Raw genomic sequence first — 16,226 nt, forward strand, 5'->3', positions numbered from 1 at the left:
TTCGAGCTGGGCCGGGCCACTCTAGCCTCGGCGGCCCCGAGATTACCCACAAGGCGGCGCGCTGCGCCGCGCAGGCGCAGACTGCCACTTTCCCCCCGCAGGAGACCGGGGGAATCGTCCTGCGATCTCCAGGATCCCGTGCCTGACCGCCGGGGTCTTCAGAGAGGTAAGGGACGCCGCATGAGACTCGCCGCAGAGCCCACCCACAGCGGGCCGCAGCTCCGGCCGTGGCTCCTGCGCCGCAACCAAAACCCAGGTTGTTAGCTCCACTTCCGCTATGGCGTTGAAGGTGGGACCTCCAGGAAGGAGGCATAAGGGCTCTTCCCGAGTGGGTCGCCGCTTCTGCACCTGTCGAATGCCCCTGCCACGTGATGCTCTGCGCCGTAGGGACGCCCCAGAGTCCCCACCTACAATAAGGCTAAGGCCTCCCAACTTCCAGAACCGTAAGAAATAAATTGTTTTTACTAACTGTCCGGCCTCAGGAATTTTGCAATAGCCACAGTAAGCACACGGAAGCAGTGCCCAGCTGCCACTGGGGCTGAGCCAGGGCATGTTGGCCACCAAACAGCAAGTACTTTTTGAAATATATTTTATTTTCTGTTCTGCGTTGGAGGACAGCTGAAAAGCAGAGAGCCTGAAGCCCTCACCCTGCTGAGAAGTGGGGAACCAGGCCTGGATAGCTCACTGCCAGCTCAGAGTGAGACCAGAGCGGGCTGCATCAGGGCTCAGGGTCCCCACTCCAGCCACCTCTTGCAGGTTCCAACACACAGAGCTGAGGACTCTCGAGGACGGTCCTTTTCCTACCCGCTCCCGTCCCCGAGGCCCAGCCCTGGGGAAAGAAGTCAGAGACCAAGACAGAACCAAAGCTGGGAGCCAGTGGCAGAAGCCTGGGCTGAGGGCAGGGACGAGGACTGGGGCTAGAAGGGTCACACGAAGCAAGGGAGACAGCTAGTTAGACACAGGTGGTTTCGGTTGAACTGTAGTGTTACTGTGGATGGTCTGAATCTCCAGCCCAGGGTCAGTCGAAGGAGATGAGCTGGGCCTCACTGCCCTGTGCAGGAGGCCCCTGTGCAGGGGGCTGCTGAGCCACAGGGGGCTGCTGCTGGGGAGGGCCACCCGAGGGTGCCATCTGTGGGGCAGGAGAGGAGAGAGACCTGAGCCACAGTTCCCAGGGGCTGCACTGCAGCACAAGGTGGACTGTAGAAGCCGTCAACATGGTGCACGGAGCCCGGGAGCTCCAGCTTTCACACAGCTCCACGGGTCTGCCGTCTACATGTGAACCTGTCTCCTTGGCTTTCATGTCCTCATGTGTCTGAGAGGACCCTAAGCATGACCTTGTCTCCCCACGGGACTGCAGCCTAGGATGGCCCTACAGCAGTCAGGCGCTCATCCCTAACCCATCAGGCAACACAGGGGAGGTGGACAGGGAAGGGCTCACCTGCTGGTACACAGGCTGCTGTCCTGTGATGTAGGGCTGCTGGGGTGGCAGGGATGCATCTTGGCTGGGGAGGGTAGTCATAAGGTTCTGTGGAGAGTAAGATGAAGCCAGACACTGGGAGAATAGCACCGTGCCCTGACAGATGTGGGGCCTCTTGGCTTGCAGCAATCTAAAGCCCAACACCAGGAGCGTCCTGCCCAGTGCACCATACCTGCATGTTGTATGGCTGGTAGCCCATGGACACTGACTGGCTTCCCATGTAGCCCATGGTGCCTGGCTGTGGAGGCTGGGAGATGGCTGGGAGGCTCTGCGGGGCCTGGGAGGCCACGTTCTGTGGAAGGAAGTGGTGCAATGGGAAATGGGCAGGACCTGGGCCCAGCTGGGAGGGGAGCAGTCTTGTCTACATACCTGGTAGCCTGGGGTGGGAGTGGGCTGGTAGGATGAGTAGGCTGGACTCGCTGTGGGCCCCGCCTGGGCCTGGGGGGCTGCCTGTGCCCCGGGGGCCCCTGCCGGGTACATGTAGGCACTCACCATGCTAGGATCTGTGACAAACAAGATAGATGAGCTGCTTCTGAGGAGTGGCGAGGGCAGGGAGGCTGGACTCCCTTTTCTGAGGTTTTCTTTCTTTTTTGGATGGGGATACTGGAGATTGAACCCAGGGGCGCTTCACCACTGAGCCACATCCCCAGTTTTTTTTTTTTTTTTTTTTTTTTTTGAGACAGGGTCTTTGTAAGTTGCTTTGGACCTTGCTAAATTGCTGAGGCTCGTCTTGAACTTGCAATCCTCCTGCCTTAGCCTCCCAAGTCACTGAGATTACAGGTATGTGCCACTATGCCCAGCTCCTTTACACTTTTTGAGACAGGGTCTCACAGAGTTGCCCAGGCTGGCTTTGAACTTGTGATCCTCCTGCCTCAGCCTCTTGAGTGGCTGGGATTACAGGTATGTGTTACTGTGCCTGGCTCTGAGATTTTTTAGAACTTCATTTATCTTCATAATTTCAAAAGAGGACAATAAAGCCAACAAGGATGGGAGATGGTTCTAAAGTAGAATTAAATAAATGAGCCAGACTGTATTTGAAATGAGAGACAGTCACACTGCAGGAAGTAGGGGGAGCTGATCCTAGAGCATTGAGCCCAGAACCTTGACACCCTGACCTCAGGTCACAGACAACAGGAACTACAGATAAACGCTCAACTCTGGCCAGACGTGGCTTTCCCACTGCAGTCCAGCCTTCATGGGAACAAGCAAATAGATAACTATGTTGAAAACAAAGAAGAAACCCCACACTGTTGGATGGGGGACACTGGGATAAGCTTCTGGTCTCTGTGCAGCATGAGGACGTGTTCACATGCCACACGGCACACACACTTCCAAGTTCATCAGCCAACAGGACTGAGAAGCACAAGCACACCCAGAAGCCAGACCATGGCTTGTAAAGGCCACTCTCCACTAGAAGGAAGCAGGCTGTCCAAGAATGGACAGGTCAAGCAGAGTATGGAGTTGACCTGCCTCAGTCAAAGTCATAGGAGCCAGCCCAGGGCTTCCACAGGCCACCCAAGCTGGTGTGAGCAAAACCAACAGCGATAATGAAGGATTGTCTTCTGAAGGAGGAGCCAGTGAACCCATCTGACATAAAGAACAGAAATGGAGAGGGAAAAGCCCCTCCTTCCACTGGAAAGTCAACGGCACAATTAGGCACTGTCTGCCAAAGGTCAAAAAGAGCCACTGTGACGCACACCTGCAGTCCCAGATACTCAGAGGCTGTGGCAGGAGGATCTCTTGAGCCCAGGAGTTTGTGGCCAGGCCATGTAGCACAACAAGCAATCATACATTCAGGCAAAATTTAGCAAGAACTACTGAGGTGAGGCAAAAAGATTAAGGAGTACAGATATCTGCAGAGTGTTCATCTCCCTCCTCAGACACCTGCTGACGACAGAGGAATAGGCACTGTCTGCAGAGATGCATCCAGAGGCGTCAAGCGGCCATGCTGGGACAAAACAACACACTGTGTCCCCCACCTGACAGCTCCCTCCATGCCAGAAGTGCGGCCCAGAGCACCTTCAGGCAGAACACACCTGCATGGGGCAGTCTGCTCACATGCCAGGGCCAAACAGCCCATGTCTGAGGGATGAATGTCCTGGAGGAGCCGTACAGGGCCTACATGCAGTGCATTGTCACTAGCGCCTTCTGTGATGCCCTCCCAGCCTGTGAGCACACGCCCTAGTATCAGTAAACATGTCTGGGTGAAGGTATCGCCTGCCCCTTACTGTCAAGGCAACTGAGGGCGTGCACATGCGGAGGAAGGAAAAAGCAGACATGAGAAAATGTTCATGTTTAGGAAATCTAAAAAATTATTTGCCTCATTCTCTCAACTTTCTGTTTAAGTTGGGCTAAAATAAAACCTAAAGAAAGCTGTGGTCTGGGGCCACCTCTGCCCTGTGGGTACCTGCCGTGGTGCCAGGCATGCTGGGGTAAGGGCTGGCAGCTGGGGCTGCCTGGCTCATGTACACGCTGTGCATGGGGGAACCCTCCACTGAGCCTGCTGGACTGAAGGTGCCAGGGAAGCTGGTCGGGCCCGAAGGTTGGTAGAGCACGCCCCCGGCTGTGGGCATGGCCTGGAGCTGGGGACAAAGAAGACATGGGGTGAGAGAGAGCCTCAGCCAGCAGGGGTGGGGGCAGATGTACATGGGTATACAGCAGGGGGCAGGTGGGGCGGCACATGCCTGGGCATAGGGCAGGGGGAAGGCAGGCATCTGGGCACGCATCTGGACAGTCTGCTTCTGCTGCTCCAGGCGCATTTGCCGCTCCTTCTCCTGCTCCTGTAGGCGCTGGATGGCCAGCTGCCTCTGCACCTCCAGATACTCCTGTGACAGCCACACGGTGGGCGGGTGTCAGGCAGGCCCAGGACCCCCCCACCCCCACGTGGGGCCAGCCACTGCACCTGCTTCTTCTGCCGCATGATCTCTAGCTTCTGGGCTAGCTGGATCTGGCGCTGGCGCTCAGCCTCTTCAGCTGCCCGGCGTAGTTTCTCGCGGTGTTCCTCACGCAGGGCACTCAGTGCACCCCGGGCATCACGGATCTGTGCCAGCTTGTCCTGTAGCCCCTCATAATACACTGTTGGCAGAGGGTAGGACGGCCCTGACCACTACAGCATAGGGGCAGCCCTGTCAGCATGGGCTCCTGCATTTCCAGCTGATCTCAGCAATCAGCAAGGCCTAGCCCAGCCCACCTCCCTAGGGGCTGCAGGCCCTGGGCTTCTGGGTTGGAGGGGACAGACAGTCCTGTGCTTGGCAGAGTACAGCAAGGCAGAGCCCTTCGCTGCGCTGCGGCCACTTCCCATGGCAGCCCCATGGTGGAGCCCACGGCTTTAGGGAAGGACAGGAGAGGAGCGCTAGCTCTCCTGGGGCAGGCCCTATGTCCAGCAGTGGACAGGGCTGAGCACGCAGCGCTGCTCCAGACACCCCACCACCCGGGAGCTGACAACCTCGAGGTCCAAGGCGCGGGCACCTACACCTGCGCTCATCCAGCTGGTTGAGCAGCTCGAGCAGCTGCGGGTGCATGCTGGTGAGGGACTGGAAGAGTGACAGCACGGCCGAGTCGTTGGTGATGCTGCGGCCCCGCACATGGTTGCTCTTCATGCGGTTGACAAAGGTGGTGACGGCATTCTGCAGGGCCTTCAGGAACTGCTCGTGGCTCTCTTCTGACCCTCCATTCTGGTACTGCTGTTGGGGACAAGGCAGACAGCTGAGCATGGCCATGATGCTGACTAGGCCAGCCTCCCTTGGGCACCGGCCAGTCTATAAGGCCTCAGCAAACCCCCTGCGGAGGTGGCACACGGGCATCTGGACAATGCCTGTTGTGCTCAGAGCCTGGAGCAGACCATTAATTGGGTCTCCAATCTGCTCTACCAGGCAGGCACCATTAGCATCCCTGGTCTACAGACAAAGCAATGAGGCCCAAGGTTGGGCTTCTGTCCACCTGCTCAGGGACAGTCAGGTTGGAGCTGGCTGGGAGCCCCTGCCCTGGTAACACGGGCCTGGTCTGACTCAAGGCAGACAAAGCCCAGAAGCCCCAAGGAGAGGGAGGAACTCCTCTGGGTAGGCCTGGGCTGCTCAGAATATGGGGTTCATGTTAAGTCCACACAGAGTACACAGGTTCTCTTCTGAGAAGCCACATAGGCATAGCACGGCAGGGTCAGAGCTGATATCGGGACTGCCGGTTACAATGGGCCCTGGAGGGAGACATAACTTACCTCACTAAAGGGGCCACTAGAGGGAGTTATGGGCTGAGAATCTGTCTCCGGAAGGGGAGCCTGTAAGAGACCAGAGGGTTAAGGGGGCCTCCATCCAGCCTGCCCTGGACACAAACCCCCGGAGACAGGCACCAGGAGTGCAGAGTGGCCTCTCACCTCAGCCACACCGGCAGGGGCTGCGTGCCCCTCCCCAGGCTGGGTGGCTGGCTCCGTTAGGGGCACAGGCGCAGATGGCGTGGGGCTCTTCCGAGCCTCCTCTTGCTTCTTCTCCCAGTAATTCCGGTTAAGGTACCGCGCAAGCTGCATGGCAATAAAGGGGTCACTTTCATAGTCTGGCAAGTGTGAGAGGACAGCGTGAGATGCAGGGCCCTTACCTCAGGGTCGATGTCTTCAGCCAGCGGTGCTGATGAGTTCTGGGGAGACAAAGAGAGGCCTGAGGGGTCACAGCCAAGAGGAGTAGCACAAGGCTCCCAAGTGACCCAGGCAGGGGCCTGGGTAGTGCCACATGGCCCTGGCCCTGAGTCCCCATGCCATGCCTGCTTGGTGCTGATAGCCATGGCTTTACAGGCTCCCCGTGGTACAGGCGCCAGGGCCACCCTCTCCTCTCTGGGGTGGCACCACCTTAAAGTCTTAGAAAGGCTCTGACATTGCCACCACTGGGCTCTGCAACATTGCTAGAAGCAGCACAAGTGACACCTAGCTGGCACTCCCATTAATTCCCAGGGCCAGGCCAGAACAGGGACGGCCCACTTGGCCCTCACACAGCACTGCCTGGGCCCTGCCGACAGAAGGAAGGAGGAAGCGCCACAGCCGGCCAGTGGTAGGGTTGCTCCTGGCCCAGAGGCCCAGCTGTGGCCCAGACCCACCAGAGCCCAAAGCTTGCACGTGACTTCCCTGACCTGCTGCAGCCTGCCTGATGAAGAGTGAGGCTTGGCCGGAGGAGCAAGGTGGCCCTGTGACCAAGGGCTTTAATGCTTGAGGGTGCACAGGTGTGTGAAGGGACAGGGTCTAACCTGCGGGGCCTTTGTTCATATCCTCAGCCCCCACAGGGAAGCCCCGAGCCAGGACAGCCAGGCCCTTGGTGTCCTCCCACCTGCCTCCCACCTCCCATAAGCAGCATCAAGCCACCTGGCTGGGCACACAGCAGACTCACCACGGGTGAAGAGTACAGGCTGCCAGCTGGGGGTGCCGACGACGCCAGTGGGGTGGGATCTGCCTTGGGATGTGCGCTGTATGTTGACTTCTGTCTCTGAAGCAGAATGGGGAAACAGTGTCACTGGGCGAGCACAAGGCACAGCAAGAGAGGTGGGCACTGCACACACGTGTGGCCCCCAGGCACAGTGCGGGGCACTGCCTAGCACCTCCAGGGAAACTGGGGGTCCCCTCCTGAAGGCTGACTCCCACCACTCACCAGCCTCTCCTTCTCCTCTGCCTCTGACTGCGACAGGGCCAGTGCCAGCTGCAGCTCCTCCTCCTCCTGCAGAGCAGTCTCATCCCGCTTAGGGGGTAGCTGAGGACAGCAGGGCAGGTGAGGGAGGCCCAGGGGAGGGGCATGCTGGGGACTGTGGGGGGACTGCGTACCTGCGACTGCTGTGACAGGGGGCTGGTCAGGTACTCCGGGGGCAGCTCAGTGGTAGAGGTGGACTTTCCTTCTGCTTTCCTGGAGGCAAGATGGGATGCTACAGGTAACTGTCCACTGACACCTGCCCCATCCCCACCAAAGTTGTCAACCACCCAGAGCTTCCTGCACACTATTCCCATGAAGTGAGGACAGGGATCCCACAGGCACATGTAGCCCAAAGGCCATGCTCCAGGGAACAGTAGGAGCAGCTGTGGACCCTGAGCCAGCCACAGGGCACCAGTAGGCGTAAGCCATAGTCCCTCTCCTGGAAATGGTGACTCAAAATCCCACCTGGCCAGAACACCTGGAACTGCCCTCGGTGTCCTACCTGTGACCAGCAGCAGGCCTCATCCCCAGCAGGTTCTAGGAAAGGCTGCAAGACCTTTCATGATCACAGAGCCAGACCAGGCCTTTTCTAGAATTCGACCTGGAGCATGCAGACCTTCTCCAGAGCAAGTGGTGGCTGAGGGCCACAGACTTGCAGTGCATTCAGAATTCCCACAGCAAGGGCTGGGGTTGTGGCTCAGTGGTACAGCGCTTGCCTCGCATGGGTGAGGCACTGGGTTCAATTCTTAGCACCACATAAAATAAATAAATAAAGTAAAGGTGTTGAGTCTGTCTGCAACTAAAAAAATTTAAAAAAAAATAAGATAAAGAATTCCAACAGCACGTGCAGACCCCTCTCCAGAGTGAGCAGGTTCATGTGGACCAGAGAGGGGAGGAGAGGGAAGGGTGAGCAGAGTCAGACAAGTGTGGAGCCCTGAGCCCTCCCGTAGAGGACACTGGTCGGGCTCATGTGGGCTCTTGCCAATCACAAGGTAACAGAGCTTTCCAGGCGTCGTGCTTGGGTCTGAACTGTCCCCAGAGACTGCTGTGCTGAAGGCTTGGGCCCCATGCAGCAGTGACCAGATCTAGGGGCTCTTACCTCATCAATGGATTAACCCATTTAGAGTCCATATTTCTCCTGTGTGTCAGAGCTGGGGATTGAATCAAGGTTCTCCAACACTGAGCTACTAGCCTGGAATTTGAGAGCCTCCTGCCTCAGCCTCCCAAGTTGCAGGCATTACAGGTGTGTGCAACTGTGTCTGGCTGGATTCACAATTTAACAGGCTATTGGGAGATGGTGGAAACTCTAGCAGGTGAGGCCCAGGAGGAGGAAGTAGATCACTGGGGTGTGCCCGAGGTGAGATTTCTGTCCCCAATTACTTTCTCTCTCTCTGCTTCCTAGTTGCCATGAGGTGAGCAGCTTTGCTCCACCTCATGCTCCCTACCAGGCTGCTCTGTCACACAAGCCCAAGACAATGGAGCTGGCCATCATGGACTCAATCTCTAAAACCCTGAGCCAAAATACATCTTCCCTAAGTTGGTTTTTTTCCTCAGGAATTTTGTCACAGTGGCGGAAACCCGACAAACACGGGGAGCGATCTCCAGATCCAACACACCAAGTGTCAAGGTCCACAGGACCGGGGGCAGACTCAGACAGGGTCTCCACCTCATTCCTGGGGTTCCTGCCAAAAATGCAGGTCCTGGCCAGGCACAGTAGCACATGCCTATAAGTGACTAGGAGAGTTGAGACAGGAGCCTCCAAGCCCAAGGCCAGCTTGGGCAATGGAGCATGATGCTGCCTCAAAACAAAAAGGGAGGATGTAGCTCAGTAGTTGAACAATCTTGGGTTCAACCCCCAGAATCACCAAAAAACAAAACAAAAAACCTATAGACCCTGAGCAGAAAGTAAACTCAGACCCAGAGACGTGAGACAGGCCACGATGGCTGGCACTGCAGAAGCATCTGTGTCAGGGACAGCAGAGACTGAAAGTTCCAGGTCAGGGGTGGGGAGGTACAAGGACACATGGAGTGTGCTCTGTGGGCACCAGTGGTGCTTTCAGGGTGATGGCAAAACTGAACCACCTCAGCAGAGCAGGTTTAGTGCCACAGCAAGGTCAGATGTCCCCACTGAGAGCAAGGCTGACCTGCCTCAGAGAAAATCCTCCTCAGGAGACATGTGGGAGCGCTTAGGTACAAAGGGACACGTGGGCCACAATTCACTGCAGATATGTGAACACGTGCACACACAAGCAACGGGAGGGAGGGAGAACACAGGCTGCACAGACCTGGCCATGAGCCCACAGCCGAGGAACACAGGCAAAGGCACCCGCCCCCCCCGCCCCCCCCAAGTTCTTCTGAGTACACCTGCAACTTTTCGCCACACCTACAACTTTTCCAAGTTTTATCCCCAAAAGTTGAAGTACAAATAAACCAAAAACAAAAATAAGCAACTGGCCTGCTGGGGTAGTGTCAGGCGGCTCTGGGGCCCCGCCTGCCCACCTGGCCTAGGGCCTGCCCCTCCCGCCCTCTGGCTGGCATTCCCTGTCCACCTAGGCCTTGAGCTGGGGCACTCAGCCAGAGGTGGGCAGGCAGCCTGCAGAGCTCATGAGGGGACTCACTTGTTCAGCTGCTCGTAACAGGGCTCGCAAACGCGCACCTCCTTCTCAATGCCGAACTTGGGGATGGTGGAGTACTTGGAGGAGCACTTGCCGCAGAAGATCTGTCCGCATGCCCGGCAGTGGTGCTGCGAGTAGGGTGGGGCAGGCCTGGTTATAGGGCTGGGGCATCTGCCACACCAACTGGCCAGAACCACCCTGGACAACACTGAGGCTGGGCCTCAGTCTGGGAGCAGAGAAGAGATAAGGACAAGCAAAACAAATGCCTGGGAGAACATGAAGCCCCTGGAGAAACATTTTCAAGAGACTCAACTTCAGTCACAAGTTTGGGGAATATAAGGGGAATTAAAAACAAAGGTCAGCCAGGAGAGGTGGTGCATTCCTGTAATCGCAGCGGCTCGGGAGGCTGAGGCAGGAGGATCCTGAGTTTAAAGCCAGCCTCAGCAACAGTGAGGCACTAAGCAACTCAGTGAGACCCTGTCTCTAAGTAAACTACAAAATAGAGCTGGGGATGTGACCAAGTGCCTCTGAGTTAAAAAAAAGAAAAAAAAATCCCCAAAGTCAACAGAAAGGGTGCAGGGATCCTGAGGAACAGGAGCTCTGAGTGCAGCATGTTGCTCCAGGATGGCTACTCAGACCTCTACACCCCTCAGGCCAGCCTCAGGGGTCTTGTGAGAAGGGAGAAAACAGCCTCACGTAGCAGAGTGCACATGGGCTGTCACCTGAAGCACTGAGTCAGTCACTCAGCCCTGGCCAGGTCTGTAGCTCTAGGCCTAAGCCTTCTATAAGGCCAACTTTGGCTGAGGGCACTGACCATCTACTACATGGCTGCCAAAACCACCACATTTCAGCAGAAAGGACAGGACTGTGACAATGGGGCAGTGGCTTCAGTGATGACAGGTGACCCGATGTCTGTCCAGCTATGTGAGAAGTTAGCAGGGGCTCGGCCACAGGGCCCCTTTTCCCCTTAGGGCAGGCACTCACCTTGCGGGTCACCACCCCGAATTGCACTCTGCACCGGTGGCATTCCTCAGCGTCCACCCAATCAGGTGCCTATGGGGACAGCAAAACTTAGGACCACACCCCCAGTCCCCACCAAGCTCCCAGAGGTGGCAGAGCCTTCCCCCAGGTCCCACGGACAGGAAAGGAACAAAAGATCTGTGTGGCCAGAGCAGCTGCACCAGTCTGACCCCTCCTAGTGGCCCGAGCCACAGGGCCCAGGGCTGAGCTGCTTCAGATAGGAAGCCCCCAATTGGACTTCTTTCTTTGCCAAAGGCATGGCAGTGACACTTCCCACAGGTTTCCAGCTCTCCTAATATGTTTTCTCTTCTTCTCTGCAGAGCTGGAGATGGTACCAGGGCTTTGTGCATGGAAGGGAGCACTCTCCCACTGAGCTCATCCTGTGCCCTGCGCATTTATGTTAAGTACCCAACAGCTACATTCCAATGACACCATGAACACAGCCCCGTCCCCACCTCATCTTGCAGAGTCACAGCCACATCTTGTCCTCAAGGAATGCCTATATTCCCAGCTCTGGCCCACCCACGCCCAAACAAGACGCAGAGGCCTTCCCTGCCTGGCCGTGCCCCGCCCAGGACTCACTCTCTCCGCAGCAAACATGGCATCACTTTCCTTGAATTCCGGGAAAACGTGTCCTGAGAAAGGAGACTGCAGTCACCTTCAGGTCCCACCCTGATTTAGCTGCTTTCTGACTCCTGACATCCGTTTCTTCAGACAAAACCACCAGAAGACGCCCAAAGCCCTCAGAACCCTGAGCCCAGCTAACACCTCTACATGTATTCTCAAACCACTGCCCCGCTCTCCAGGGCCACAACAGCCAGAGCGATGGAGCCGAGGGGCCCTGACACACCTCAGCAGCCACAGCCCAACCTGAACCCCACCAGTGACTTGCTGCCATACACAGGGCCATGACCAATCCTGGCCTAGCTCTCCTCTGGGTATGTGTCACCTTTCTATCCTTCAGTAGCCAAGTGAGCTGTGACCCCAGGGCCTCAGAAGCCAACAGTTTTTGTTTCCCTATTATGCCCAGTCTCGGCACCTAGGGCAGCCGCCTACAAGGTCTTCCTTGGCCACTCATCCAGCACTGCCCCCCAGGACACATCACTTCCCAAAATGCAGTTGTCTTTTTATCCTGGGGTGGTATGTCCAGAAGGCAGGAGCTTGTGGAAGCCCACTCTCCCTCCACGGGGGCTCTCTGTGGAGTTCCCAGAACACCATCCTCCTTGCTTCCAATGTCAGCCACTCAGTGAGGACTGGCCTATCCTCTTTTGCCCTGCATCTATGGGTCCAGCTGGTTTGACTCTGCCCAGGAGGGTAGCCCTGTGGCTTCTGGAGCAATGTTTCCGCCTTAGACAGGATCCCATCCCCCTGCCCCAACTCACCCTCCACCTTCATGATCTGGTAGGTGTCCTGGACCACTTTGTACTTGGGCTCGTTCCGGAAGGCATGGGCCCAGGCTTGGATCAGGTACAGGATCTTGTTGCGGACATTCACTTCCACTTGCCTCTGTAAGGCAGGGAGGAGTGGAGAAGGTCTTAGGATATTCGCGCTGCCACAGGTCTCAGCGAGAGGAGGTAGCTGCCCTGAGCAGACAGGACTGGCATAGAGGTGGCGGGGTGTCTGGGTGAGATGTACAGGACAGGCACCATCCTGTGCCCAGGTTCCCTGAGCAAACACTTGCTCAGGCCATGACTCTTTAAACCCTATAAGGAGCCAAGGGACTCCCTGGAGCTAAAATGCCCCAAGTCTGAGAGCCTATAGCTGAATGTCTCCTTCCCTCTCCCCACAGACCCAGACTAGCCATGGAAGTCGCTGGCTCCTAACAGTCTCAAACAGCTAGAGTCAACTAGGCCCAGCCACGAAGTACTGCCTCAGGACCAAGGATAGAGGCTGCTTTTGCTTCCAGTAACAGCCTGGGAAATGCAGCAGGCATTGCCCAGGAAACTTCTCCACACACAGTAGAGAGACACCATCTCCACTCAGTGAGCACACAGCCAGGCCTCAAGTCTGGTGCTCTCTCAGGGAGGCTGTGACATCTGACACTGAGGACAAAGGGTAGAAAGCTGCTTCCAGGAGACACAGTGACAGTATCCACACTGGGACTCAAGTATCTCTCCACAACCTGGTCCTCCAGCAGCCACTCCCTCCCCATCACCACCCTGACTCCCCAGTAGAGGGGCAGACCAGCAGAGGACCCCCACAGTACAAACAGAACACAGCAGCCACATGAGGACACCTCCCCTCCTCCAACCAGGACCACATAAGAAACTGGCCAAGGTACAGTAACGGCCTCACAAAAGCCCAGCTGTCAGCTTGGACATGCAGGTGAGCTCTGGGAAGCATGGGTCCAGGATGGGGTCTCCTATGAGACAAGGCCAGGCCCTGGGTCACAGCAGAGGAAGAGCAGCCTTACCTTGGTGGGATGTCCTTTCACCTCAAACAACAGCCACATCACCCCCACTCTGCATCACTATCCACATCACAATCCCTACAGGTGGGCCTGGGGACAACCTCCCAGGGGTCTGAAAAACTTTCCCTTCTCTCCCAAAGGGGGGTATGAAACCCACCCTCTCCAAGGAGCTCCTTCCACTGCTGTCTGCCCTTCTGATTCTCCCCTAGACACAGCTACACACCTGTGTCCCCTGCTCAGATCTCCCCATCTCCACATGGCTGCCGTCCCAAGCCTCCTCTCCAGGCTTCTGCTCATACAAAGCACCACCACCATCGCTGCCATTCAAGACTCAGCCCCAAGCCCTGGCTCTGGCAGGCCTCCCCTGGCACCTCAAGAAAACCAGGAGTCAGCCCTGTGCTCCGGACACAACTGGACTTCAATCCAGAGCCTGTGTCTTCCCAGGTCTGAGCCTAAGTGCGAGCAGTACTGGGACCGCCACTGCTCGCTTCACACCTGCTGCTGCACCCAGTACTGTTCCTGTCATAGATGCCCAGTAAGCACCAGGAAAAGTGGAGTGACCTGCCCCCAACCCTGACTCATGGTTCCTGGGGACGCCTACCTTCAGCAGCTCCTTCAACTCTTCCATGGTCTGCTTGTTAGCTACCTCGTCATGAACTGTCTGGCCACAGTTCTTTACCACAGATTCCATGACCTGCAGACCCCAAGAAAAGGAAAGGTCAGGCCAACGATCAAGGCAGTGTCCCCTCCTCTTCCTGGATGTACCCACCTCCCCATGGGAATGCAGGCCTCCAAAAGGCCTCTCAGACCACCCAGCCTGCCAGGAACCTTAAGTGGCAGCTTCACAGACAGGCAGCAAACCCACATACCATGACCCCTACAATATCATGGCTTGCAGCCACGAACTGAAATTGAGAGCTGACCCTCAGGGCTCATGTACCAACTACAGCCAGAGTACCAGTGGCATCATTTCTTCCCCTGTCACCCCTCAGGGTGACCAAGCTCAGTGACACTGCACACAACTGCACTCAAGGCTAGAAAGGACTTCACCTGTTGCTGTGTGCCCAGAAAGGAGACAAGGCTGCCTGATGCTGGGGGTGGGGACCCTCAAGGCTGAAGGCCAGAGAATAGCAGCAAGGGTCTAGTTACCTCCAGGGCATACAAGGCTACATGTGGATTTTTATCATTGACTTTCTTCTTGATGGAATTTACAGCATATTTTGCTCTGAAAGAAAAAGACCATAGGTAGCAACAGAGAGGCGGGGGGGAAACACTTTCAGCAAGAAAGTTGGGGATATCTGCCTACTGGTTTGGTCCCCAGAAACTCTAAGCAAACATTAACACAACCAAGTATCCCTACGTTGCATGGAAAATCCCCTAATTGTTCAAAAACATCAGAACTCCCAGCATGTGGACCATGTGATTGCCCACATGAGGTCTCATGTGGTCAGCTGAATCCTGGAGGATCAGTGGGTACTCAGGATTGTGCAGGGCTGCACCCGTTTTACAGGACAGACTCTTATCACTTACTGTGTGTCCCCCTGACGGATCAGGTCACAGATCTGTAGGATGGACTCCCAGTCGGTCTCCAGTAGGAGCTGGCTGGTGGCTTTGTCTGAGGGAAAGAGATGTCATTCAGGATTTGGTCTGTGATTCCCTAGGCAGCCCTTAGGCTCAGCAAAAAGGAAAAGAGAACTTGCCTCTTCCCTTTTACACATCTGGACTGAATAGAAAACCACATGAAAATCCTTCCAGAGCACACCATGGAAGGACCATCCTTCCCAAACAAGATGCAAATGGAACGCTGTGACATGCTTGTTACACATTAGGTGCCATTTCAAACACTCGATTCAACCAATTCCCACACAACCCCCTGAGCTAGGCACTTCTATGTCCCTGCAGACAGAGAAAACCAAGCAGGCAGGGGGTATAGCTTGCCACACACACAGCAAGGATTCATTCTGAAATGCAAAGCTCTGCTGCTTCTCAGAAGACTCACTTAGTCCTTCAGAATCCCTGTCATTCAGATATTTTAACCCTTCAACTAGATATTAGCTGAACAAGCCATGGGGAGGCTTGTAACATGAACTCCAGTCCTCTACAAGGGCTCTGAGGAAGGCACAACTGACTCCAGAGGACTCTACAGCTGACACTCTTCTCTCCACATCCGCGTGGCCTCGGACAAAGGCTCTCTGAGGAGCTACCACTCAACTACCGCATCACCTTCCCCAGCACAGAGGGGTCCACTTGGGGACTGATTCAGCAAGCTTCTGATTCCAACCTTGAAGCGCTGAACCATCCCATGAGCATGTGATGCCGGGCCTGCCTGTCCTACGGGCAAGGAATGTTCCATCTGAGGTCTCTGCCAAAAGCACGCTTCAGAAGGAGGCAGCCTGGAGCCGATCGTGACAGCACCCGGGCGCCTGTCCCCAGAAACAGAGCGTTTTCACCAGGAGAAAGAACCACGCACATTAAACACATTCCCTTCTGAAGCTGGCTCTCTCCAGGAGGCTCGGATGGCTCAGCTGGCGCCTCCACCGGGGCGGAAAGGCCTTCTGAACCCAGGGACGCTTTCAGGGCCGGGCGGACAAACGGGCCTGGAAAGGTTCCGGGAGGACACCACCGGCTCCACCCTTGGGGCCGACATGCGGTCACAGGCCCCGCGTGAGGTCTGGCTCCGTCACCCACTTCGAGACTCAGACTCGGCCCGGTCGGCCCCGCGCTGGCGAAAGGGGACCCAAGGCAGGCCCCGCGCCCACCCTCGCGGCGCCGCGCTCGCTGGAGCCCAGGGACGCGCCCGGCCACACCCGAAGCCCGCAGCCAGGAGCCATGGGAGGGCAGCCGGGCGCTGCCCTCGGGTCCTGGGGGCCGCGCAGGGCGGGCGCGTTACCTAGGAGACGCTCGAAGGTGCCGCTGCCTCGCCCCATGGCGACCCCGCTCTGGACCGACGCCGCGGGCGCTCCCCCTCCGCAAGCTGGCGCGCCCCCACTTCCGCTTCCGCCTTCCTGCTCCGGCGCGCGCACCCGCACGTCGCCGCACGCTCC

At 56.8% G+C, this 16,226-nt stretch overlaps 1 protein-coding gene and 1 long non-coding RNA gene across 6 annotated transcripts; one reads left to right on the plus strand and one right to left on the minus strand.

Moving 5' to 3' along the window:
- Nucleotides 1–58: 58 nt before the first annotated feature.
- Nucleotides 59–3,855, plus strand: LOC124105926 (uncharacterized). Of its 2 annotated transcripts, XR_009228521.1 has the most exons (3): nt 59–166; nt 2,161–2,257; nt 3,358–3,855. It is a non-coding gene; the product is annotated as an uncharacterized LOC124105926 (long non-coding RNA). The 2 variants fall into 2 exon arrangements; XR_009228520.1 differs by having other exon boundaries at nt 2,161–3,855.
- Hgs (hepatocyte growth factor-regulated tyrosine kinase substrate) lies at nt 573–16,217 on the minus strand. 4 transcript variants are annotated; one of them, XM_046463355.2, is made up of 22 exons: nt 16,073–16,217; nt 14,713–14,797; nt 14,332–14,407; nt 13,784–13,876; nt 12,155–12,278; nt 11,355–11,407; nt 10,737–10,805; nt 9,756–9,880; nt 7,272–7,350; nt 7,102–7,167; nt 6,844–6,939; nt 6,065–6,103; nt 5,847–5,990; nt 5,691–5,750; nt 4,950–5,160; nt 4,380–4,552; nt 4,162–4,302; nt 3,885–4,059; nt 1,847–1,980; nt 1,650–1,769; nt 1,439–1,525; nt 573–1,129 (listed from the first exon to the last, which is right to left on the minus strand). In XM_046463355.2, the coding sequence occupies exons 1-22, from the start codon at nt 16,107–16,109 to the stop codon at nt 1,019–1,021; spliced, it is 2,298 nt and encodes a 765-aa protein (XP_046319311.1). In that variant the 5' UTR covers nt 16,110–16,217; the 3' UTR covers nt 573–1,018. The 4 variants fall into 4 exon arrangements, with proteins under 4 accessions (XP_046319311.1, XP_046319310.1, XP_046319309.1 ...); XM_046463354.2 differs by having other exon boundaries at nt 4,950–5,157; nt 7,102–7,200; XM_046463353.2 differs by having other exon boundaries at nt 7,102–7,200.
- Nucleotides 16,218–16,226: the final 9 nt, after the last annotated feature.

The sequence above is a fragment of the Marmota monax genome, unplaced genomic scaffold (assembly GCF_021218885.2).
Source record: "Marmota monax isolate L192 unplaced genomic scaffold, Marmota_monax_Labrador192_F-V1.1 WCK01_AAM20220418_F8-fsc00220, whole genome shotgun sequence".
Taxonomy (NCBI): Eukaryota; Metazoa; Chordata; class Mammalia; order Rodentia; family Sciuridae; genus Marmota; species Marmota monax.